Raw genomic sequence first — 27,140 nt, forward strand, 5'->3', positions numbered from 1 at the left:
AATGGCTTCTATTTTAGTAATAGTCGATTGCAAACATACATAATTCCTCTTTTTTGGTAAGTATTCAAAAAAGATACTTCTATAAAAAAATTTCCAAACTGCTATGATTATAAAACACAAAAAGAGACTCGTGTTTTCTAGATTGATTGCTAATGTTTTTTAAAATATGGAGGACTCCTATTCCAATGAAATTAAACATTATTGCTTGATATATTTTGCATCCAAATTATTTTATATTTTTATTAGAGAAGTTGTGAGTTTACAGTAAAACAATCATGTTTGATTAGATGTCAACTTCAGAAGCATACATATTCACACTTTTCCTATACCCCTTTGTTCCCCCACTATTTTTGTACTTGCTATAAATTGTATCTTTATACATAGTATGTCCTAAATCATAAATTTATCATGTTTTATGCATTTGCATTTTAGAAGCTGTAAGTAGTAAAATGTGGATTTACATACCCAAAAATACAATACAATAGTACTGGCATTTTTAATTATTCATGTTTATCTTTACTCTAAGTCTTTATTTCTTTATGCTACTTTGAACCACTGTTTAGTATCCTTTCCTTTCGGTCTGAAGAACTCCCTTTAGCCTTGCTTATAGGCCAGGTCTAGTAATGTACTCCCTCAGCTTTTGTTTATCTGGGAATGTCATAATCTCTCAGTTTTGAAAGATAGTCTGGATATAAAATTATTGGTTGGCAATTATTTTTACACAATACTCTTAAGTATTTCAACACACTGCCTTCTTGCCTCCATGGATTTTGATAAGAAATCAGCACTTAATATAATTGATACTCCTTTGTACATAACATGCTGCTTTTCTCTTGTAGCTTCTAGAACTCTCTCCTTTGCTAAGTTTGGTAAATTTTCTGTCCTTATTTCTTTGAATATTCCTTCTGCCCTTTCTCCTTTTCTTTTTCTGGAACTCCCATAATATGTGTATTGATATCCTTGATGACATACCACAGGTCTCTTATTATAATTCTTTGTTCTTTCTGCTCCTCAGCCTAACTCATTTCAGTTGTCTTGTTGTCAAGTTCAATGATTCTGTCTTCTGACAGCTCCTGGGAGGTTTTATTTCAGTTCTTTTGGTCTTTAACTCCAGTAGCTCTTTTGGTTCCTTTTTAACATTTCTTTCCAGATATCATTTAGTTCTTTCTCTATTTTTCTTCATCTCCTGATCATATTGAAGATGATTTTTTTTTGGGTCATCTTTATCTTCCATGTCCACAGTCTGGTCTTCTTCGTTGATGTTTTCTGGATTTTTATCCTCTTATTCTAGATGATCCATCATTTCCTGTTTTTCTGTTTGTTTGTTTTGTCATGTAATCTTTTGTTACACACTATACATTTTAATATTTTAAAACATCAACTCTAGGTTTTTTTAGTCACTGAGATGACTCTGTCTTGAGTTTGCATCCAGCTAGGCTTTTGACAGAGATCTTCTTGAATATCAGAAGCTAAAAAAAGAAATCAAGCAAATGTAAGCATAAAACACCTTTCACAGTCTTGGCAGATTGGCTTGAATTGGCTGGTACTCTTTTTCAGAGTTCAGCCCTTATTTCAAGGTCACACTAAGGGAAATGCAAAGTAAAGGGTCCTCCCTATCTTTTCTGTGCCTGTGCCTTGTTCTGTGCTTGCTAGTAGCCTTAGGAATTGCCTTGTTTATAGAATTTTGAATGTTCTTTCTACTCCCAGAAAACCAACCTTCTCCCTCCCCGGGGAGTTCCTCTGTAGGATTTAAAGCAGGTAAGTCTTTGCCTCAGGCTGCAAACTCAAATGCTCATTCTGCTTTTGCAGTTTCAGGTTCCCTGTTGACTGGAGGGCAAATTCTGGAGTGTGTGTGTGTGTGGGACATGCTGGAGAGAAATGGCCAAATCAGTCTGTCCCAGCCAAAAAATGGCCAGGGATCCACCAAAGAAGTCCAGGTTGGCTTCAGATTGCCCTAGGGAGGAGAAGAGAGAAGGTCCAGGTGGCAGGAGCTTCCCTCACAGCTCCCCAGAGCTGTGTTTTCTTATCTTGGCTTCTGCCCAGCAAACGCAGCCCATTAACTTCTTCCTCATCTCAGAGGAAGTGTACCATCTTTAAATCTCATCTGCTGTCTTTGTCTAGGGCGGACTGGAACAATGGCTGCCCTCATAACCAGGACCCCAGCGATCTGAAGTAGCTCCTCAAAATCAGTGATTAGTGTGTGGACCATACCCCTGGATCATGGGGAACTGAGTTTTTATGTCCCACTCTGGCACCAGCTAGCTGCACCCGTACCTTACTGCTGCTTGTCCTGAGGTTGGGGGATGGCACATAGTTGCCACTCTGCAGAGATTGCAATTCCATGTTACTTAACTGCAGTTTATCAGCTTCTTCCTTCCTCTCTTTCCTTGACGTTGCACTGTGTTCTCCTGGACTCCAGAGCTCAGAAATAGTTGATTCAGACAGTTTTTGCCTGTTTAATAGTTGTTCTGGTGGAGGGACTATTCCCCTATCTTCTTGCAGTCCTTCCCTATGTATCCAATTTTGATAAGAATATGTTCCTAATATTTTACATACTTTATTTGTAGAATTTAACACGTGAATTGGAGAACAGGGAAAAACAGCAGCTGCAGATGTTGGAGCGACTCAAGGAGATTGAGAATCATTTTGAGACATGTGAGGCTGAGCATAAGCGTGCTGATCTCCAGATCTTACAGCTGACTCACCATGCGGAGGATGCAACCAAGCAGGCAGAGCGCTACCTCAGTGAGTTCCAGCAGTCAGAGGCCCTGAGAGAGGAGGCAGAGAAGAGGAGAGAACAGCTGAAACTGAAAGCTCAAGAATCCATTAGGCAGTGGAAACTTAAATATAAGAAATTAGAGCGAGAATTGGAGAAACAGTCTGAAATGCTTAATCAACTGACAGACAAGAATAATCAGGTATAAAAACCTAATTCCTAAGGAATGGTTTTTGCTTTGATGACTATTCATCCATCCTTTGAGTGAGCAGACACTTGAGTACCTTTCTATGCATATAATCTCTTAATATATCCTTGATAACAGTCTTTCTGTCTTAGATATTTCAGGTGAAAAATCATTTAATTTTTATCCTTTTTAAAGGTTAATACCATAACATTCCATGACTTTTCAGAGTTAGCTCTTAAGATAGATCTTCCCTTCTCCGCAGTTTACTTGAAGTTTCCTAAATTGAAATTATGCTTTAATACTCAAAGGAAAAAAATCGCTAATCCTTTTTTAACAATACATGACTTTTTCTCTAATGTATGTATTTTAAAATCTCATTAATTTTGTTATATTTCAATTTAGCTATTGGTTAGGAAGAAGCATTTAAGAAATGCAGTAATGCCATCTGGGCTGTTTTCTGGTAGCAATTACAATGGGTTTAGTTAAATGAGTGACACCGGTAATATCACTGACTGAGCAGTCTTATCTGATCCCAAACCTCTTCAACACTCTGCAATTGTGCCCTTCGGATAGCAAGAGAAAGCATTTCACTGATTTATGTATTCATTCCACATAATATTTTCTCTTGTATAATCAGTTAATTTAAATGGATTTTATGCTCTGTGTTGATTCTCAACAATATTTGGGTTGAATTAAACCCAGATGTGTATAAGATAATAAGCAGGAAAATCATGATTGATTTTTATCCATGTTTAGTTTTGGTTTATCATTGCTGCTTTGTCATTTGTCACTTGCCAAGAACTCTAAACATTTCAGAAGAATAATCATTTGGATAAGTTGACTTTCTTTCAAAAGAACACAAAATACAGGGCAATTATATTTATAAAATCAGTTGACAGCACTTAAGAGTGACAGATGCTTATTTCAGATGAGCCATCATGGAAAGATGCTTTTCCTTTTACATATGAATTTTTTTTAAGGAAGGTTTTGTTTTTTACATATAGAAGATGAAGGAAGTGATCATTTTGTACTCACTATGAGTGCTTTTCAATTTAACCCATCTTACTCATCCTGGGTGGCTGGGTGCCCTGAGATGAAGCAGTTCTAAAGCTTGCAGACTTGAAACTGAACAAATGTGATACCAGGAAATTGCTCTACCTTCCTTATTCTGTTGTCAGCCTGGTCTTGCAACTAGTTCAATGAATCCTGACTATAGGGGAGGTAGCTAGAGAAAAGTGATTGGAGTAATTGATTGATGGAGAACCATCTGGGGATTTTACTTAATTAGAGGAAATTTAGAAGGGTCTGTGTTATTTAGAAGGATTGTGTCTAATACATATTAGTACATATTCTAATATGAACTAGAATAGTAATTAAAATTAGTATTCTAATACATGGTGCTCAAAGTTTTCTAGATTGAGCTTTTTAGAATATTAAAAATTATTAAATAGTCATTTCCCAGAATACTCCGATATAATTATTTTCTCACTTAGCATTGCTAATGATAAGCAAAGAAGTAGTTTTAAAGTGATTGCCTCAGGGTAGTATCACAATTATCACAGCAGGCATTGTAATTTCTCCTTTAAAAACCTTAAAAATTAATGTAGCACGTCACAGAGCAATGGTTAATCAAAGAAGGGTAAAAAATATTTCACTGCAAATTCAGTGTCCAATAATTCTGTGATGTGGCAATACTTTGTAAATAATTTTGGGAAAAAAAGTATGTATTTTTATACCTTACTGAATAATACTTCTAAGGAGTATTCTTAAAAACTCACAAAGCCACCTTACATTATTAGCAATAGTATACTGTCTAACAAAAATACTCCCTTTTTGTTTTAAGGGCTAATTATTTTCAAAAAGTGACTAGGGGTGTATTTGAAAGTGGATGAGCCTTCCTGGAGCCGAGGGATTACTACCAGGCACCACCGGATGATGTAACTAGAAAAAGACCTTGAATAAAAGGGTCAACTCAGACCAACAGAATATCTCAGCCTTCATGTAATATCAGGTGTTAAAAATTGCTTTTCAACCTTGGATAAAAGGGGGAAATGGAAAGGACAAATGAGTTGATATGGCTATGAGTCCCCAAAAAAGTGTGGGGCGGTCATCAGAGGGGTTATGCTTATGCATGCCTCAGCAGGGTACCAGAGACAGCCAAAGTAGATGGAAACCCAGGTACTGGTTGTCCTGAGGTCTACGGAGACCACAGGTTCTATGGTCATGGCAGATAGCTCTGGAGTTCAGGGCCATGTTAGTTGGCTCTACTTTGGAATCTGTGTTCCTGAGTGTGATGGAGTTGGACTCAGATATGACCTTTATTCACATGCCTCTTCTGTGACTTTTACCAGACCTGTGGTTGGTGTTTGGGTTGGTGTATACTTAGGAAACCTGAATCTCTGGGCTGTCCATGTGATTGCCAGGCCATGGGCCTCAGCAATCTTGCAACTCCTACCCTCTGGTTTATTGGACTTACCCTGGCCAGCTAACAGGGAGATGAAAAAGGTCAACCATCACACCAGGGAGCCAAGAGTGCCTACAGCTGCAAGCAGGAGAATTGCATCCATCATCCGTGTGGAATCTAAGCCCCCTCTTGATGTAGAGGGGGCCTGGACTTAACCATCTGAGGATCCACAGGATGGAGGAATAGAGTATAGATTAGAGTGGACTTACTGGTGTTCTGCTGGGGAACTATTGTGATTTGTAAGGAAAGAAATTGTAATATTGATGTGGAGAAAGTGGCCACGATAGCTGCTGATGGTAGGAGAGGAAAGAAGAGAGATGATGTGGGCACATTTACAGGATTTGGAGTTGTTCTGGGTGGTGCTGCAGGGTGGTGCTGTGTGTCCTGTCTGGAATGGGGGAAGAGTGTAGAGTACAATGCAGACCACTGTCCATGTGGTGCAGCAGTGCTCCAAAACGTATTCACCAGGTGCAGTGTATGTGCCACGATGATGGAAGAGGTTGTTGATGTGAGAGGAGTGGGGGGTGGGGTGGGGGGTTTACAGGGACCTCATATTTTTTTAATGTAAATTTTAAAGGAAAAAGAAAGTGTATATTAAAAGAAAATACTGTGATACTTGTTCACAAGTATAAAGCATTGTGGCTTAAAGAATACATTAATTATTTAATAAGTAGGTTTCTTGAACCATTTTATACCCTCAAATGAAGCAATCTTTGTGTTTGCAAAATGGTTCTGTATTCCAATTGTTTCTTTTTCCAGCATAATTTTCTCCTTTAGGATTTTCCACTTAAAATAAACATTAAAAGGCTAAAGGCTTTTATTCTCTTTTTTGGTTCATTCTTTTTGCTTCTTTATACATTTTAAAAACCTCAATAATATCAGATATATATCATATTACAAAATTTCATTATTACTGAATGATATGTAATACCAAACAAAGAGCAAATCATTGCAGAAAAAGCAGAACAAACAGATTGTATACTTTCCTTAAAAGACAAAGGCATGGGGAGCAGTTGTAGCTGAAGTAGGTGAGTGCCTGCTTTTCGTGTTTGAAGTCCCAGGTTCGATATCTGGTACCTCCTAACAACAAAACCAACAAACAAACCAACTTTCATTGGTGAGTGTTTTTAGCTCAGGTCGTTGAGTGACTTCCCGTGTATAAGATCCTAGATTCAATCCCCAGTACCTTCTAAAAAAATAAAAAGACAATGGCATGGATGTTTACATCAGGAAATTATGATGTACTTTAGGGATATGTAGATAAATACATATTTAGAAGACCTAAAACTGTGGCTACATATTATCTAGTTATTTGTAATATTTTTGCCTTTTTTTCTTTTAAAGTGATGTTTGAAGCCATTGGTTTTATATGTGCTTTGAAAATTATAAAAGAAAAAATTTGAACTTAAATTCTGATCATGGTATATGCTATTCTGAGAGTTTCCAAATTCTTTTATATTCTTTTTAAAACTGAAAAATGAGAAAGCATCCCAGGTATTTTTTTTTTTTTCCTGAATTGGCAGAATAATTGGTTTGCCCATACATTGAGCTTTTTTCATGATAGTATTTGACTTTAAGAATCTTAAAATTGCCTTCTTTTTCTTCTGTGATTTTCCTTCTGTTGATAACAAGAGAGTAATATGTAATGTGCTTTCTTTTAAAATATGAATATTTTAATGGTTGAAATATAAGAAGGATCAATGCTACAGTCCATACTTTCTGAATGTTTATGCAGTCCTATCATGCAATTTAAAAAAAGGCTGGAGTACTCATATAGTAGTATAATCCAGCAATCTGTTGGCATTTGCCCTTACACACAGAAAAATTGGGTTTTTTTTTTTCATTGTTTACCTTTTTGTTAATTTAAAAAATTGCATATACTTTGTGGTGAGGCCTTTGAAGAATTGGCTTCTCTTCCAATAGTGGCCGTGATTTTAGACAGTATCATTCTTCTGGCTTCACCCAGCCATTTTCAATCCTTCTTTCTATAATCTTTCCTTAGAGCCTTTCTTTTTGGAAGTTGGGTTTCACTTGCTCATTATACTCTTTTCCCATTCTTGTTTCTGACTGCTACTTATTTTTCTATTACACCCTCACATTTCTCAAGAATTTTGGCATCTGGCTTCTCCTTACCTGCTTCATTACATATAGTTCTTGCCATTATCCTTGGTGACTTCAAAGTTCTAGCAACCTGTTGAACTCTATGTCCTTATACATCAGTAATTTCCTGTTTTAAAATTACTTACTACTTCAGCAACTACTTTCTGTGGTTAAAACTTGTCATCATGTGTAATTACTTTGTTCATTTCTTCAGTTCCAAAATTTCAGTTTCCTATCTTTCATGGTTCTTTTATTTCCTTTTCTTTTCTTTTTTAAGCCATTAACACCTGATTTCAACCTTTCCACATTCCTCTGGTTAACCAGCCATTTCCTGGATTCAGTTTCTCTCCATCCAGACCGGACTTTATAGAAAGGTATTTTGATGACTTGCTTCAATTTCTTCCTTCCATCTTACCTATTTTATTCATCTTCAATCTGGAATCAACCCAACGCTCCATTTTTTCCATGCCTGATACCGAATAGTATCTGCAAAACTTGTAAGATATATCAATTTGCTCCTGTAGAGATCATTGTTCCCCTTAACACCTCCACCCATCCATACCATTCAATAATGAATGTAAGCCAACCCTGACTTTCCAATTACGAGGCACATGATCCAGTCCTAATCAAATGAGGGATAAGGAATGAGATATGAAATGTTTCGGGAGCTTCTGCTAAATGTTTACTTACTCCTAAAAAAAAAATGTACAAGAAGAGAGACTTTCTTCTTACTCTGGATATTGTTGTACCTGACTGTGACTCTGGGAATAGCTGAGACTGTTTTGCTGTGGTCCTGAGGCTGAAGCCTCACACAAAAGAGTGTATTGCTGAGAAAATTGCTTAGAGGTGGAGTTAGAACTTTAATTTGCAGTATCTGGAACTTTTCTGCCTAAAGCAGTAATACATTTCCTTGCAGGTTAAGCCAATTTGAATTAGGGTTTTCTTTTACACTCAGCAGAAGACATTCATACTGATGAGAAATTTGAATTCTAGAAGTGAGGAATATAAGTAAAATATAAGTAAAATACTTATACAGACAAATAGGAAAGGTGATATATCTTGATAGGTAGCTGGAGTCAGTTGGTTAAACCCTCTGAAGCTGTACTTTAGGGCTTTGATGCTGTACCTCAAATTATGGTATTAAATGACTGGTAGGAAAAGTTAGAATGTTAGAGTATGTTGTGTACTTATTGCAGCCTTCAGAAAGCCTTCCTACAAGAAAAAGACAAGTTTTGGTTATGTCTGGTCTGTCTAAAATCAGGGTTTGGGGATTGGGAAGTGTGGCTTGCTCTGAGGTCTGCAATCTGTAATTCAAATTGGCGAAGTCTGATCATTTGGAGCTCAGTCATCTATGCCAAGCTGAAGTTGGTCTAAGCAGAAGGGAAATAGGAAATTTAGCAAAAATACAAATAATGTGAAAGACAAAGCTTGATTTCTCAAGCTTCTTTCAAATACTTCTAGGTAAGCATTTCTTATCAAACAAGGGGGACCTAAATCCATTGTTTAGAATTGCCTCAAGATCTTGAATGGCCTCTGAGAATGGCTCGGATATTGAGGGGGCATTTTAAGACTCTGACATTTTCAGACTCAGATATATCTAGATAGTCTTGGACTGTGGCTATTAGCCCAGCAATTAATTAAAAGCAAATAGACAAATCTCAGGTTTTTTAAAAAAGATTATTTATTTTCCCTTTTCCGTCCGCCCCCCCCCCCCCGTTGTCTGCTCTCTCTGTCCATTCGCTGTGTGTTCTTCTGTGTCTGCTTGGATTCTTGTCAGTGGCACTGGTAATCTGTCTCTGTTTTTGTTGCATCATTTTGCTGTGTCAGCTCTCCATGTGTGTGGGCAGGCTGCGCTTTTCTTGCATGGGGCGGCTCTCTTTATGGGGTGTGCTTCTTACGCGTGGGGCTCCTCTACCCAGGGGACACCCCTGTGTGGTACAGCACTCCTTGAGCGCATCAGCACTGCATGTGGGTCAGCTCACCGCACGGGTCAGGAGATCCTGGGTTTGAACCCTGGACCTCCCACTTGGTAGGCAGATGCTCTATCAGTTGAGCCAAATCCGCTTCCCCAAAACTCAGTTTTAAGCAACTCTATTACCAGAGAAATTCCAAAATTGATCAATGTCTTAGTTTGCCAAAGTACCAGAAATGGGTTGGCTTTTATGATGGGAATTTTATTTAGGGTAAAAGGTTATAGTTCTGAAGCCATGTCCAAATCAAAGCATCAACAGAGATGCTTTCTTACCAAAGTCAGCTACTGGTAGTCCTGGAGTCCTGCCATGGGATGAAGCAAGATGGCTGCCTATCTCTGCTAAGGTCCCTGCATTCCCCTCTGGGTCACCGTCTTCTGGAGCTCAGCTGTGGGCAACCAGGCATAGGGCTTGTCTCTTTCTGGGCCACCTCTCTCAGTTGTGGCTGTTCCACTTTCTTCCAGAATCGAGCTGTGGGCTATCAGGCATATGGTTTATCTCTTCAGCCTTGAGCTGCTCCAGGCACCCAGCCTCTTGGGAGCTTTGTGCTTAAGCTTTGACTGCTGGTGATCCTTGATCCTCCAGTCCTCTCTCATGTGGAAGGATCAAAAATGGCAGCTTCCTTTCTCTCTCTCTCTCTCTGTGTCTCGTTTTATAACAGATCCACCAAGAGGGCAGAGACCCAATCTGAGTCACTCCTCACTGACATAGTCCAATCAAAAGAGCCACATACCCACATGAATGAATTAGTTCAAGAATATAATCTTTTTCTTTTTGGGATTCCCAAATTCAAACTGTTCAATCACCATAATTTGTGACCATCTGCCTAAGGCTTTCACCTTTGTCATGTGATGCCCAGAACATAGAGAAGAGGGTGAAACTTAAAGAGTTGTGAGCCACAGAGCCTGAGCTTTGAAGGATTCTTTTTGAGCTACCTCAACTCTGGACTTTCTATTATATACAGAAAATAAATATCCTTGCTTTTTAAGCCAATTTCAGAAATACATAATCTTTTGCAGTCAAAGGCATTTTATTTGTTACAATTTCATCATGAAAATTTTACTGCCTGGCAGGCTTAATCCATAGGCAGCCATGTTATCTGTTCCAAACATTAATCACTACATTTAAACCACCTGTCCCACTTTTAAACCCATCCCCCCCCCTCCCCGCCCCTGCATAATCTGTATAGCTGAAAATACACAAAACTTAAAATCTATTCAGCTTTCTTCTTTTCTTCTGTGGTAGGCAGAATGGTCCCCCAAAGATGTCCTGCCCTAGTTTCAGAACCTGTGAATAGGATGATTTGGGATTCCTATGATTATGTTAGGCTATATGGATAGTTGACTTTAAGGTAGGGAGATTATCTGGGTGGGCCTAATCTAATCACATGATCCCTTAAAAGCAGATAACTTTTTCTGGCTGGTGGGAGAAGGGGAAGTCAGAAAGATTTAAAACATGAGAAAGACTTAATGTGCTTTTCCTGGCTTTGAAGAAGGAGGAATCCATAAACCAAGTTATATGAGTGACCTCTAGAAGTTAACAACCTGTGGCTGACAGCCAACAAAGAAACAGGACCATAGTCCTACAATTGCATGGGTTTGACTTATGCCAACATCCTTAACAAGCATGAAAGTGGATCCTCCTCCAGATAAGAGCCAGGCCAGTTGACACCTTGATTTCAACCTCAAGATCCTAAGCTTGGATTTCTGATCTGTAGATATTGTTTAGATAATAAATGGGCATTATTTTAAGCTACTAGGTTTGTGGTAAAATGTTATGGACCAATAGGAAACTTATCTATGTTTTCAGTAATTTAGTATGTTTAGTAATTTAGTAATTAGTAATTTCATATGTTTTTAATAATTTTTCGTGCTTTTTTCCTCTTTTAGAGATACACATAGCTTTCTTTCTTTCCAAAGTCAACTCCTTCATCTGTGTTTTGGAGTTTTTCCACTCTGGGGACATTGCTCCATCAGTTATCACCTCTTTTTATGGTTTCTATCCTTAATTTGCATTAATAACTCTCTGAGACCCTATTTCTCATTGAACTTGAATCTCAACCCTTTGCTTTTTTCTCCTTTCCCACTGATCTTCGTCATGCCCCTATGAAGTTACTACTACTCTGTTTTAGAGCTGAGGAAATTGAGACATGGTGAAGGTAAATGATTTTCTTAAGGTATAGAACTGCCAAGTGGTTGGACTGAACTCAAATTCAGCTCTTTCTGGCTTTGGAGCCCAACTGCTTAATTACCTTCTTTCATTATTTCTCATGGTAGCTTGATGCTCTTTCTCCCCATCAAAATTGAGATGGACTTGAGGAAACTTTTTTTAAAGAGTGATTTACTCATTATACCTTATAAAGATATGACATAGTTACATATTATATATTGAACTGTAAAGCCTCTTAAGTTTGCATTTTAACTCATTTCTAATTTTGAAATGAGAGTCTTAATTGTTTTTTTCCTGGTTCAAGCCATGATGGCCTTCAGTAAGCAGGTGTAGGTATTTGTCCTTGGTGACTATATTATGGAGAAAACAGTATCAGCCCCATTAGCTGCTGGCTTTTTTATTTGCAGTGATTGGATGGTGAGAATAAGGATTAATATTTGGCCTCTGTTTCTTGGGGTAAACCATATCCCCCTTGTGTGGCTGGCAGAGGGTGATGAAGGTCCAGTCCTTTGACTTTTCCCTTGAGTCCCCAACCTTTACTAATCTTAAATTAATCTCGTATTTACCTTTGAGGGGGCTTCAAGGATCTCAGTTGCATATTGGTGTGTCTCTTGTCATTACTGATTTATTAATAATCACATGTAAAGTAACCTTTTTTCTGTTGTATCCAATATGCTTCCTTATATTATTTTTCATCTCTCTTTTAAGGTTTCTCCTTTTTAAAAGTGAGTCATTGGAATGAAAAGCATTGTTACCTTAGGTAGTACTATATTATTTCAACTTCTGGTAAATTATTTTTGTAATAGAAATTGTTTTTGCACATTCTTTTGCTCTCTTTTATATGTTTTTTTTTTTTTTTTTATCATGGATTAATTTAAATTTTGGTGATGAATATCCAAAATGCATATTTCAGTGTACCGTTATGGGCTTTTTGTTTTCACGATTATTGTATATTTTCCTTGTTTTTCTAACTTAAAAATCAGTCTTCATTAAAATGGAAGCACAAAACAAGGTATTATTTGATGGTTTTTTTTTCTCTTTATGGGTTAAATTTTATTTGTTACCTAGCTGAGTCTTTGATAAATTTTACAGCGTTATCTTTTTGCTCTATGTTCTTAACCTCATAGATTCTAAAAGAAAAGGAAGATTTGAAAACTCAACTCTATGCAGCCTTACAACAAATGGAGAATCTTAGAAAGGAATTGAATGATGTATTAACCAAGCGTGCACTTCAAGAGGAGGAGCTTCACTGTAAGGAGAAGAAACTAAGTGATGTTACGTCTCATCAAGCAGATCTTGAACTAGAAGTCAAGAATTCCCTGGACACCATACACAGACTAGAATGTGAAGTGAAAAAGCAGAGTAAAATTCAAAGCCAGATACAGGTTGAAAAAACTCATTTGGAGGAAGAAATTGCAGAGCTAAAGAAAAGCCAGGCCAAGGATAAAGCTAAACTTCTTGAGATGCAAGAATCTGTCAAGGACTTGAGTGCGATCCGAGCAGATCTTGCTAATAAGTTGGCTGAAGAAGAGAGAGCCAAGAAAGTTGTGCTTAAGGACCTTTCTGACCTCCAGGCACTTGAGAAATCCAAGGAGGAAGAAACAGCTACAATCATCGAACAGTTAAAGTTAGAGCGAAATGTTCACCAGAGGGAACTGGAAGATCTTACATCATCATTGCAGAGTGTGAAAACTAAACATGAACAAAATATCCAGGAGCTGATGAAGCACTTTAAGAAAGAAAGGAGTGTGGCTGAGAACCATATCAGGACACTGAAGGTACCTACATTGAGTTATCCTGATGATACTGAAGGAATTTTTCTAGTGGCTCATGAAGTTAATAAAGTGCAAACTTTTAGAGATCATTTTATATCCCCAAGCACTGAAGGGAAGATAAAACTAACAATAAAGAAGCTTATTCAGGCCTGTTCAGTCAGGTTGAAATGAGTTATAGCATCCACCTGGGAGCACCTATTTCAGAGCATTGATGCCATTTAAAAAGAATATTTAGCTATTTTGGGAGTTCAGGAAAGGCAGAGGTGGCAGTTAGCTGTGGACCTGAAATGTGCCCTCATTCAATATTTATGACCTCCTAAAATATAAAAGGCAGACTTGTCAAGGCCATAGATGCTCTAACCACAGTCCATACTGGTCTGATAACTAAAGTGGATCAGCTTATAGGCTATGTAAATCCAAGGCATTTGAGATTTAACTCTTTTTTTTTTTCCCCAAATCAAAGTGGCCTAGATAAATACCTAATTGAGACCTTGCATTTGGAGAAATGTATCTAAGCTCCAATGTTATTAGCATTCTCACCATTCAAGGGAATCATTTACTACTACCGTTCTCAGGAATGTGATAAATCTAACCTTTTGCTGCTTTATTTTATATTTTTTTCCATAGCACTTATCTCATAGAATTCATATTATTTATTTTTTATCTCCCTTCATTAAAATGAAAGTTCCATGAAGACTGGAATTTAAGTCTATTTTTTTTCTTTTTACAGCAGTATCTCCATTATTTAGAACAGTTTTTAGAACATTGTAAATATCTGTGGGTTAGGTAAATGTGTGGATAAATCTTCAAAGGTTAATTATAATTTTTTTTTTCAGAATTCCTTGAAAAGCTTCAACTATCTTAAAAAAATGTTTATGATGCCAGCTAAAGTTAATTTATATTGAAATAGCTGACATGTGTAGAGTGCTTTCACCTATTTCATGAATTCTTCCCTAAGCTTTCTGGCAGTAGTATATTGGCGGCATGAATTGGGGAGGGTAGTGCAGGGTAATATGAAGGTCATAAGAAGAGAAAAGAGACTTCTACTATATTCCATTGAACTTAAAGACATTATCAGTTGTAAGATGCATCATTGTTGTATACTACTAAGGGAACCAAAATTGCCTATATTGTCAGATGTAAGACAACATCCCACGTGAGAGATGACAAAATGTAAAAAAATATGCATCTTAATATTGCTAAAATATAGTATAATAGTCAAAACTGATGCGGATGTAAAATAAGGTAGAAGTAAGGATATGGAGAAGAGGAGGTGATTGTAAGGAAAATAAATATATGTTATTTGTTGATTCATTGGCTCTGGCAACAATATTCGCAAACATTTTTTTGAGCTACTTTGTGCGAGTCACTAATACAAAGACTTTACATGTGTTATCTCATTTAATACACATCGTCCCTAAAGATTAAATAATATTTTCTCCCTTAGGAGGAAATTGAGACACAGGAGGTTAAATAATTTGCCCACGGTTTTACAGCTTGGGAGTGGTAGAGCTAGACTATGAACCCAGGTAGTTAAGCTCAGTTCTTAACTGCTTTACTATACTGGAAAGAGTTTAGAATTAATGGTGACTTGGTAATGATTTAGGTTATTATATAGATAATGAGCTTATGTGCCAAGAAGAAGATATAAACTGGAACAGGTTTGGAGTGAACAATGCCAAATCTAATTTTGGTAATTTAGGTGTGAGGGACCTTAAGCTTAACTGTTAGCATTTAGGTAGAGCGGTCAGGATACAGTGAGTCAGGAGTCAAGGGAGAAGCTGAGATTAGAGTTAAAAATTTGGGAGTCAGTAAGCCCTGATTTGGATGAGATAATTGAGGGAGAAAGTGAAAAGGACCAAACACTACAACACCAATGACTGAGGGAAAGGTAGAGAAAAAGGTTCCAGCAAATAATAAGGGACAAGGAGGGAGGTGGGGAGGAGAACAGAAGATTTTGGAAACCCAGGTAGAATATTTCAAGAAGGGTGTAGAGGAGAGTGTCAAATGCTGCATCAGGCCAAGAGAAGAATTAAAAGAAAGTACTCATTGTGTTTGGCAGAGGTTGATGGAGAGATCAAAGAGGAGGTGTGAGGGGCTTAAATAAAAAACAATGCATAGCATTTTAGAGGAATCCAGTAAGACTGGGTAATTTGATAGTTATGCTCTAAGGGCAGTGATGTGAATCTTGGCTGATAGTCTCATTTCTCTGAAATAGGGCAGTGGTGCAGTAAGCAATTTAAGAGTGGTGAAGTGATAAATTCCTGAGAAGCCTGATACAAAATGCAGGAGGCTGTAGCCTGGGGGCATGCAAAAGTACTGCCAAGTGACTGACATTGAAGAACAAGAGTGAGAGATTTAAGGGATAAGAATCTATGATCAGAGGTGGATATATCTAGTTAGAAATTCTTACATTGGAATTCCCCTTTTCAAAGTTAAGGTACAAGGTGTGATCATGCAATGGACTGCTGTTGTAGAATGTAGGTGAAAGTAGGTAGAATGGAACAGGTCAACTAACTTCAAGGTTAGCTAGTTAACATTTGAGTAATTATAATATTCTTGCAATGATATTAATTGGTCATCTGCCAGAAACCTCAGTGAAGAGTATGACTCATCCTCAGCTGTTGCCAGCAAAAAAGAGGGTGAGTTGATAATGAATGCTGTGAATTTCAAAGGAAGGTAAAGTTTTTGCATGAGAACAGGTCTGTAATGGTTTGGCAACAGCCATGCTCATAGCTATGAGACAGGGTTCTTCTTTCCAAAGGCAAGTGTGTAAAACTATACCCTTCTTTCCTTTTCACCTGTGGACTTATTTCAGGCTCTGATCATCTTTATTTAGTTTGTGTGATAAAATATATGTCACTAGGAATTTGTAGTAATTTAATCCATTAGACAGATCTAAGAGTATTCCTATATAATACTATCATTTTCACATTCTGATATGCTTTCATCATGGATGTATAGCCTGCTTGATAAACAATTGCATGTGCTCATCAATGCATTGACATATGAACGATATATCATGTGTCATAGTAGAAAATAGGATATGGGTTTTGAATTTGGAACACTAAAAAGTAGCCTTCTTTCTAGCCCAGTTCCTCTTTCCACTCCCAGGCCCTCCTTTTCAACCTGCCTTTCTACTTTCTTTTGCCAAAATATGGATCTGAGTATGTCACTTCATGCTCATAAAACTTCATTAATTATGTATTGACTTTGGAATAAAGTTTCCACACTTGCCCAGCCCTCCTTGATATGGATGGCTACACCTTACTTTTCCACATTTACTGTCTTTTATGCTCCCAACATTCCTCATACTATATACAAGCATTCCCCAAGCATACTTATTCTCATCTGGATTTTCATTTTCCTCTTTCTTTAGGGGGAAAAATTCTGTCTAATCCTTCAAGGCCACTTAATTTTTCATCTTTTTTATGAATCTGCTTCAGTCTCATCTGAATTTAACAAATCTCTTGATCCTATGTGTTCCATAGCTCTTTATTGATCCTAATACAGTTCATTTAGGCTGTCTTGCATTTGGTTTGCTGTATGTTCATAAGTCTCCAGAGGGGCAGTCATCATGTATTAAACATCTTTGAATCCTCTTGTAGTATCTAGTATAATGTTCTGTTCATAGGAAGATACTCAATGTATATTTGGGATAAAAAAACTGGAAATCATATGATTTGCTCCAGACTTACTCTGTGATCTTTATGGTTTAGATTTCTGTTTGTAATGTGGCAAAACTGATCTTCCTTATTCTTTCTTTATGATGAGTTATTAATTCATTTGTAGTAAGATATTAATTAGTGTGAGAGGAGTGGGGTGGGGGGGTGGGGGATATACAGGAACCTCTTATATTTTTTAGTGTAACTTTTTTGTGGTGTATATATCTTCAAAAAAATACAATTTACAAAAATGATGTGGAGGGTGGGGAGTGGGATATATGGGAACCTCTTACTGTTTTTTTTTTTTTTTAATGTAACATTCCTTGTGATCTAATAACTTTAAAAAAAAAGAAAAAGAAGAAAAAAAAAGATATTACCTGTGGGTAAAGAATTATAATTTCTAAGTATTTTATACATTATCTAAAAGCTGTAAACTTTTTTTTTTTTTAAAGTAATTTGGAAGGCTGAGATCTGGGAAGGGTATTGTAGCTAGTTTCTACTGTGATCTAGAAGCAGCAACACAGGAGCTTAAAGGAGAACCAAAGATAGGGAGAGCCTAGCAGTTTCCTGTTTTTTTTTTTTAGGTGGCGGGACCTTGTGAAGGAGGTTGGCACTCAACTGCTTGAGCCACATCCGCTCCCCCAATTTTCTTTTAAATCAGATGAGTTAGCATCCGTAAGAAACATTCCACTCCTTCATGCAATTTTAATATCCTTTACTTTTTAGTTTATATTAATTGAAAGAAATTGATAACAGTGGTCATTGCTGGTTAGTATACTGAATTATGCATAGTAGGGCTTTGGACCAGTAGGTCTGAAAATGCTATATTTATGTATTTTTTGCTTCACCTTAATTTATCACTTTTTCTGGATCCAAAAAGCCCATAATCTTTCTTCTGCAAAGATTAGTTACATTTTTTCCTCATTCAGAATTTTTCTTTTCTCCTTATTTTAAAATTTAAATTAAAAAATATCTTAATGAAATTCTCTAGCTGCTATTAATATTTGCAATATATTGGAATGTTTATCACCTCTTCATCTTTCCAACTTGGTATAGACTATTTGGAATCAAAAGACCCAGGTTTGGAGTTCTGTCCTTTTGCCTTGCAGGTTGTGTGCTCTTGGGCAAGTTACTTAATCTCTTTGCTTCTCATCAATAAAATAAGAATAGTAATAGTTTTCTGTATTACTGTGTTGTGAGCTTGGTATTACATTTTGGTGTTAACCCTAAAATGTAAATGTAATAATAAAAACCATAACAAGTAAGTTCTTAGGCAAATTTAAGCATTGCATGCTGATACACGTTTAACAACTTCTCTTCTGGGTGTGTATGTAGAGGGCATCCTGACTGGTAGCATTTGCCCCTTTCAGTAGTATAAATAACACCATCTTGGCTAATTATAAATTTGTCAAGGAGGCATTACTGAACTGGGACAGAGTTGGGAAGAGATGAACACAGTTGACTCTTGTGAGTCTATAATGAACCAACCTCTGTGGGGTGAATGAGATACAGATTTTGTTTGAAACTCCCAGAACGTCTTCATTTCAGGAAATTGCTTCCTATGATTGTATTCCTACATATCCAATTAAACATATTTGATAAACTTACAAAAATAAAATAAATGTACAGATACATTTTAGGAATTAAAATGTAATTTAAATAGGCTATAAATGGTTACCTTTTTTTTTTTAAAGATTTATTTATTTATTTTAGTTCTCTTCCCTTCTCCCCCCACCCCAGTTTTCTGTTCTCTGTGTTGATTTGCTGTGTGTTCATCTTTGTCCGCTTCTGTTGTTGTCAGCGGCACGGGAATCTGTGTTTCTTTTCATTGCGTCAGCTCTCCGTGTGTGTGGTGCCATTCCTGGGCAGGCTAAACTTTCTTTCACACTGGGCGGCTCTCCTTACAGGGTGCACTCCTTGTGCATGGGGCTCCCCTACGCGGGGGCCACCCCTGGGTGGCAGGGGCGTATCAGCACTATGCGTGGACCAGCTCCACGTGGGTCAAGGAGGCCCAGGGTTTGAACTGTGGACCTCCCATGTGGTAGACGGACACCTTAACCACTGGGCCAAGTCCGCTTCCCTATAAATGGTTACTTGTACACTGTTAGTAGCTGGTACTTCTGGCCAATTAACATTGCAAGTTTCACCCAGCTTGTTTTTAAAACATCATGATGTGTGTACATTTTTGGGGGCAGTGGAGTGGAATATTGGAAAGCATGGACCTTTGAGCCGGATTTCCTGGGTTAAATCCTGCCTTTGCCCTCACCCAGTATGTACCCTTGAGAAAATAACTATAACTTTTCTGTGCTTTGGTTTCTAAGGGCAAGACAGTGATAGTATCTACCTCCTCAGCTTGTTGAGTAGAAGAAATGAGGAAACACTGTATACAAAAAGGTCTTAGAACAGTGCCTGTCACATAGGGATGTTTATGTTGTTGATATTTTGAAATTCTGTAAATTCACATTCTTGGAAAATATTTATTGAATCCCATATGTTGAAAAGATTATTCCTGATTTTTTTTTCTGAGCTCCTTTGGTAATAATGCAAACAAAGACTGAAAAATACTTTATTACACTATTTATTGGTATTGAAATAAGTGCTAATGGACCTTTTCATGTTAAATTATGTGTAGTTTCTTGGCTGCTACAACTAAATAATCCTAGCCCACAAGGGTGGTATTAGTAATTACATTGAGGATTAACTCAACTGATATAGTGTCCGCCTACCATATGGAGGGTCCAGGGTTCGATACCCAGGGCCTCCTGACCCATGTGATAAGCTGGCCCACATGCAGTGCTGTTGCATGCAAGGAGTGCCGTGCCACGCAGGGGCGCCCCCAAATAGGGGTGCCCCATGTGCAAGGAGTGTGCTCCGCAAGGAGAGCCGCCCCATGTGAAAAAAATGCAGCCTGCCCAGGAGTGGCACTGCACACACAAGGAGCTGATGCAGCAAGATGACACAAGAAAAAAGAGACACAGTTTCCTGATGTTGCTTGATAATGCAAGTAGACTCAGAAGAACACAGTGAATGGACACAGAGAGCAGACAATGGGAAGGAAGAAGAGAGAAAAAAATAAAAAACCTTTAAAAAAAATTACATTGTACAAAAAGAACATAGCTCTTTCACAACAATCAGAACATAGAATATGAATGCTATTCAGTTCCTTTTATAGATGAGAAAATTAATCAATTAGCAATATCATCTCATAATATTTCCCTTTTGGAATGTTTCCTTAGTAATCCCTTATCATCTTGGTGGGGTTGGTGTTCCTTCTTTGAGTTGGCAAAATATCTAATTTATAACAAAACCCTTTCCTTCGTTGTTGTAGAAATTGATTGTTGCCCTTGTCTCTTTTACTGTTCTTTTATGTTATCTTCAGCAACTAGTACACTACCTATTACTTAGTAGATTCTCACTCAGTATGTTGAATGATTGAATAGATACAGAAAACTTTTATTTTGTGTGTATTCACAATGTTTATGTATAAATATTTAGGGAGATCTAAAATCTTGAAGCATTTGCCCCACTGATTGAATGGGTAATTTTTTTGCTGTTTAATTTGACCGTGGCCAGTGAATTTTCTCTTTTCTCCTTCTCTCTCTTCTCAGGCAGAAAGCTTAGAAGATAAAAATATGGCAAAAGTCCATTGTTGGCAGCTCGAGAAATTGAAATCACAGTGTGACAGGCTGACAGAGGAATTAACCCAGAATGAGGATGAGAACAAAAAACTAAAGCTAAAATATGAATGTTTGAAGGAACAACTAGAAGAAAAGGTAAAAATCTGAATAAAATCTTTTTTAAAAGACTTAATTGAATTTCTTCTAGTATTTCTTCTAGAACATAATTTATGTTTTAGTAATTGGTGATTATAGTCTTTCATAGGAATGTTGTGTTGGTGCCAGAAGACATGATAGAAGTTTGTGAGAATCCTGTGATTTTTGTCCTTTCAACCAGTCACCTTCTAATATATTTGATTTTAAAGTGGTTATTTGTCTTAAAGTAGGATTTTCGAGTCAAGTGGAAAAGAAAGGAATTGTGGATATTCAAGACCTATTATTCAGGCAAATTTTTTTTGCCAACTGATATACAAATGCTTGCTCATTTTAATTCTCAGAACTCTTTGGGTTAGCTTTTATAATAATCCTTTTAATCTATAAGGAAGTAGAAGTTCAAAATATCTAATAATTGTTAAGTGCCTACTATATCTTAGGCACTTTAACTCTTAATCTTGACAGCAATTTTGTGAATTATTAAAAAAAGATTGATTTCTCCCTGCTTATGGCTTGCTTGCTGTCTGCTCTGTTTCCATTTGCTGCTCATTCTTCTGTGTCTGTTTGTCTCCCTTTGTTGCATCATCTTCCTGTGCCAACTTTCCATGGGCGTGGACCATCAGGTGTCCGCGGGCACAGGCTGTTAGCTCTCCGCAGGGGCGGGCCAGCTTGCCTTCACAAGGAAGCCCTGGGATGCGAACCCAGGGCCTCCCATATGGTAGATGGGAGCCCAATCAATTGAGCCACAGCCGCTTCCCAATTTTGTGAAATTGATACTCTTATCCCCATGTTTATAGTTGAAAGACTGAAGCTTATAACGGTTGATAACTTTTGTACAACCCCACTGCCCTTCTATCAGTAAATGTGTTACTTTATTTTGGATGAACTGTGTATGTGTCAGGTAGAATACTAGCGATTTTTAGTAGTAAGAAGGATGTTGCTACTGTGGGAAAATGTGGGAGGTGTGGGGAACGGGGCAAATGTGAATCCTCTATATTTTTTATGTGACATTTGTATAATCTAACTATCTTTAAAAAAAAAATGAAAAAAGAGAAGAGAATTTGGATGAAGGCATAGTGTGTCACAAAAGTCTTCATAAACCTCTGGAAGAAACTTTCTTAATGTTTTGTTCACTTTTTCCTCTTTTTTTTGTAAAATTTCAGTATACATATATTTCTGCTTCCTTGGTAATTGTTAAAACCATGGCAATAAAATATAAATTAGTTTGTAGTTTAGGATTAAATGTGGTTAAGATGCTAAGTTTAGGTCCACAGTCCTGACAACAGGTGTAATTTAATTCTTATGCCATACTTTGTTTTGATTGTGTCTGACGTTCAATTGTATTTATTGTATATGTTGCCAGGGTGTAGTTACTGTGGTGATAAAGCTAAATTTCTCAAGTTTTCCATTATAAAAATTTTAGCCAGAATATTATGTTAACATGTTTTATATTGCATTTAAGAAATAGTGGGGTAAATTTTGATATGTTGTATATGTAAAGTTTGCTGTGCTTGACTTGAAATAAATGTTTTTTCACTGATACTCTTTGAGATGTTCCAGATATGTGTTAACACACATTTGTGTAAATGGAACATTCAGTTTAGAGCAGAGTTTCAAGAGTTAGTGGTTTTATTTCATTACTATGTGTTGAACACCCACTGTGTGTCAGGTACTGTGCTGGATTTTGAAGATAGGCTATAAATAGGACACAGGTCTGTAATTGATAAGTTCATAGTGGTTGTAGCAGTTTGATATTATTGATGAATTCCAAAAAGAAATATTGGATTAGTTTGTAAACTGATCTCCTCTGGGCATATTAGATTATATTGGATTCTTAGGTTTACTTGATTAAGTAATTAAGTAAACTTCTTGTGCTAGTAGGGTGTTGAGTTCCCACTCTTTGGTGGGTGGGGACTCACAGATAAAAGGCATGGTAAAGGACAGAGTTGAGGATTTTTGATGTTGGAGTTTTCATATTAGAATTTGATGCTGAAGACTTAAGCTGGAGCCCTGGGAAGTAAGCTCACAGAGGAAACAGAAGGAAGCCCCAGAAAAGAGAGGAACCCTGAACCCAGGAAAAAAAAAACCTGAAGAAGGGAGGAACCCAGGAAGCCTGAACCCTCGCAGATGTTGGCAGCCATCTTGCTCCAACACATGGAAATAGACTTTGGTAAGGGAAGTAACTTATGCTCATGGCCTGGTATCTGTAAGCTCCTACCCCAAATAAATACCCTTTATACAAACCAACTGATTTCTGCTACTTTGCATTAGCACCCCTTTGGCTGACTACCACAGTGGTATCAAAAATCCTTTCAGTTTTAAAAATTATGTAGTCTGGTTATAACAGAGGGTGCTCATACAGAGAAAAGGTGGTCCCTAGAATCTAAAATGGTGAATAATCTTTAAAGTACACAAAGCTTCACATATACACATAAATATAAATTGTACATGTTTGCTTTTCTTTAATGTTTATGTATTGTATACATAATTGTTATATACTTTTGATTAGGTTGTTTATGTTCTCCAGTTTGTTAGTACATTTAATTAGTAACCAAAATGTTGTTGCATTGAGCTATTTACGTATAGGGTCTTTCTCTGAGAGATTGTACAGCATTAGTGGTTATGAGCAGGACTGTGTGTTTAAATCCTTTTCTAGCTTTATGGCATAGGGCAATTTGCTTAAAAATCAAAGCCTTTTCATCTTTAAAACAGGTATAATTATACCTCTATTATAGGATTAATGTGATAATGTCTGTTATGTACATGTTATCTGGCATCTAATAAGCTATATTATTAATTAATGATACCTGGTGTTTATTTTGTTACAGTTATTTTTCTAAATATATGCTGTTTAATGATTCACCCAAGCAGTCAACCAATCAGCAGGTGTTGATTGACTGCCTGTGGTCTATCTAATAAAGTATTAGGTAGTTAAGAGCCAGGGAACCTAGAATAAAGGATTACCTTAGAAATATACTGATTTGAAATTTAGAGTCAGACTATGTTAAATGATTTGAGATAGATGGCCTACAAAGGAGACAACCATTTTAAAGAGCTTGCAGTTTCATCAGCAAGTGATACTTAAGCACACCAGGCAGGTAGGCAGGTTTATAATTATGTTTGCTAAGTGAGGACAGGACCCAGGACTGTCACACAGTAGATAATTTAAAAAATATGCACATATATTCTAACACACACACACACACAAATATATATATATAAAGATATATGTGTATATACATATATATAGTATGTATATACACATATATACCCACATACATACACACTGACACACAACACACAGACATGCATCTATAATATCAAAAGTTGGCCAGATTGGGGCAAATAAAAACAAAACAAGAAGACAAAAAATATACTTTCAGTGGAGGAAACGCAGAGGCATTATAGTCCAAAGATTACTATTTAAGCAATGCAATGAAAGGAGATTTATAATGTGGTTCTGCTATAGTTAAATGGGAAGCTTTTCTTATTTGCTTAACATAGTGGTATTCTTGCACTCCCTCCAACACCAAACATAAATGTGTGGAGCTACTTAGGCCACTAATACACACTTCTTATTTTGTTTTTATATTTCTTATTCTATTATTTTGACTGCATCCTTTATTTTAGGTCTTTGTTTCTTATCATGGGTCAGCTTTGTGATTTGATAAACTAAGAAAGTTTACAACAACATCAAAATTCATATAAAGCATTAGCACCAGCAGTCTTAATCAGTGACAGAAGATTGTTATTATGAGTACATATGTAGGAATAATTAATTTGAGCATATTTCATGATGTATTCAGTGGTGGTACATGGTAATGAAATGCATTTTTTTCCAACATCTTATTTTTCTTTGTCAGATGTTATTTTTCAACTTTACATGACAAGGTAACAAATATTGTGATATCTACAGAATTTTTACATATGCATTGAAAACTTTATAATGAGCTTTTTGCCAGGGAAAAAGATTTTTTCCCATATATAGTATAATTAAATTTGCTATTCTTTTTGCTTAAAATTTTGTAGGAAAGTATTTTAGATTTCTCTTTTGTTGCAACGGGATCTTGTAAATTAAAGTTTTTATTTTCTTAACATTTACCTTAAAATGCATAATGCTGTGTATTCTATCAGAAATATAATTTTGGGTGAAGTGGACTTGACCCAGTGGATAGGGTGTCTGTCTACCACATGGGAGGTCTGCAGTTCAAACCCTGGGCCTCCTTGACCCTTGTGAAGTAGGCCCATGCGCAGTGCTGATGCGCGCAAGGAGTGCCGTGCCACGCGGGGTGTTCCCCGCATAGGGGAGCCCAACGCGCAAGGAGTACGCCCTGTAAGGAGAGCCACCCAGCATGAAAGAAAGTGCAGCCTGCCCAGGAATGGTGCCACACACATGGAGAACTGACCGAGCAAGACGATGCAACAAAAAGAAACACGGATTCCCCTGCTGCTGACAGCAACAGAAGCGGGCAAAAAGAAGAACACGCAGCAATGGACACAGAGAACAGACAACTGGGGTGGGGGGGCGGGGGAGAAGGGGAGAGAAATAAATAAATCTTAAAAAAAAATATATATATATATATATATAATTTTGTTGGTTTCACTGGAAAATATGATTCAATTAGTGGATAAGTAGATTGTTTTTGCTCAGCATACTAGTCAGCCAAAGGGGTGCTGATGCAAAATATCAGAAATTGGTTGGTTTTATTAAGGGTATTTATTTGGGGTAGGAGGTTACACATACCAGGCCATAAGCATAAGTTATTTCCCTCACTTCCCGTTTTCACGTGTTGGAGCAAGTTGGCTGCCGATGTCAGTGAGGGTTCAGTCTTCCTGGGTTCCTCTCTTCCAGGGGCTTGCTTCGGTTTCCTCTGTGAACTTCCTTCCTGGGGCTCCTACTTAAGGCTTCAGCATAAAACTCCAACATCAAAACACCTTCAACTCTGTCTTTTGCCATGCCTTTTATATGTGTGGCCCTAGTGATGTGGCCCAATCAAAGCCCTAATCATAACTTAATCATACCCAGGTACAGACCAGATTACAAACATAATCCAATAACTATTTTTAGAATTCATAACCATATCTAACTGCTATACTCAATAAGACAAAAGGTTACACAGTGAATGTTATGAATGTCTGTGCATGTAATATTTTAAAAAATATTTCAGTAGACATGAGTTCATTAATATCTTTGTAGAAGTTTTGAAGTAATTCTATAGTATAGTACAGGAAAGAATTCATTTTAATTTTGAACATGTTTACATATCATTTTAGAAAGAGTTGGTACCTAAAATTAAGAAAATATTTTTCATGTTATTCTGTTTACAGTGTTTATTTGATCTTAGAACTTATGCTTTATGAGTATGGCTGTTTTTTCTAAAAACATATGCAATGTTTTATGCAGGTTTATTTATAAGCAACAAAAAAAATGGTTTAAAGAAAATGATAGAAATATTTTAAGATTTTTTTTTGTAAGGCCGATGTAAACATAATAAAGACATTGCTTTTATATGTTAATGAAAGAATAATTTCATTTTTCTGATAGTCTTCATTTAAATACACAAGAAAAGGAGAAATTCTAAGTGTAGATATATAATGTTCTTTAAAAGGGAAACATTTAAAAATTATAAAACAGGAGATATTTATTTTGGAAAATGCAGGACACTATTTTGGACAATATAAAAATTCATCTGTAAAAGTTTTAAAAATATGTTGTTTTTCTTCATATTGTATGATTTTATTTTATATTTTTTATTTTATTTTTTTACCAGAGAAGTTGTGGGTTTACAGAAATTTCCTGCAGGGTTCCCATATACCACCCTATTATTAACACCTTGCATTAGTGTGGTACATTTGTTACAACTGGTGAAAGCACATTTTTATAATTATAGTATTCAGTATGGTTTACCTTAGGGTTCACTGTGTTTGTCAGGCCCATTAATTTTTGTTTTAATTTTTATTCTAGTAACATGTACAACCTAAAATTTCCCCTTTACCCATGTTTTAATATATAATTCAATGCTGTTAATTACATTCACTGAGTTGTGCTACCATCACTGCCATCCAATATCAAAATTTTTTCGTTATTCCAGATAGCAATTCTGTACTATTAAAGTATTAACTCTTCATTCCCTATCCCCTCCCCATGCCCTGGTAGCCTATATTCTAGATTCTGACTTTATGAGTTTGCTTATTCTAATTATTTCATGTCAATTTATTCATGAACTATTGTGATTAGTAATCGAAGAAAAATTGTCATTGATGTGGAAAAGTGGCCGTGGGGGCTGCTGGGGGTAGGGAATGGGAGGAAGAGATGAGATGTGG

The 27,140-nt window shown here is 36.7% G+C and overlaps 1 protein-coding gene across 9 annotated transcripts in view; it reads left to right on the forward strand.

Annotated features, from left to right (window-relative positions):
* CEP128 (centrosomal protein 128) overlaps positions 1-27,140 on the forward strand; it is a 478,155-nt gene that overhangs the window by 169,094 nt on the left and 281,921 nt on the right. For 8 of the 9 annotated variants that reach the window (XM_058292841.2, XM_058292852.2, XM_058292854.2 and 5 more), the window contains 3 exons: positions 2,568-2,918; positions 12,734-13,384; positions 20,655-20,819. In XM_058292841.2, coding sequence (XP_058148824.1) covers positions 2,568-2,918; positions 12,734-13,384; positions 20,655-20,819 — 1,167 coding nt within the window. The remainder of the gene's footprint in view (positions 1-2,567; positions 2,919-12,733; positions 13,385-20,654; positions 20,820-27,140) is intronic. The other variant, XM_058292855.2, reaches the window with a different exon arrangement.

Source organism: Dasypus novemcinctus, chromosome 3 (genome assembly GCF_030445035.2).
Source record: "Dasypus novemcinctus isolate mDasNov1 chromosome 3, mDasNov1.1.hap2, whole genome shotgun sequence".
Classification (NCBI taxonomy): Eukaryota; Metazoa; Chordata; class Mammalia; order Cingulata; family Dasypodidae; genus Dasypus; species Dasypus novemcinctus.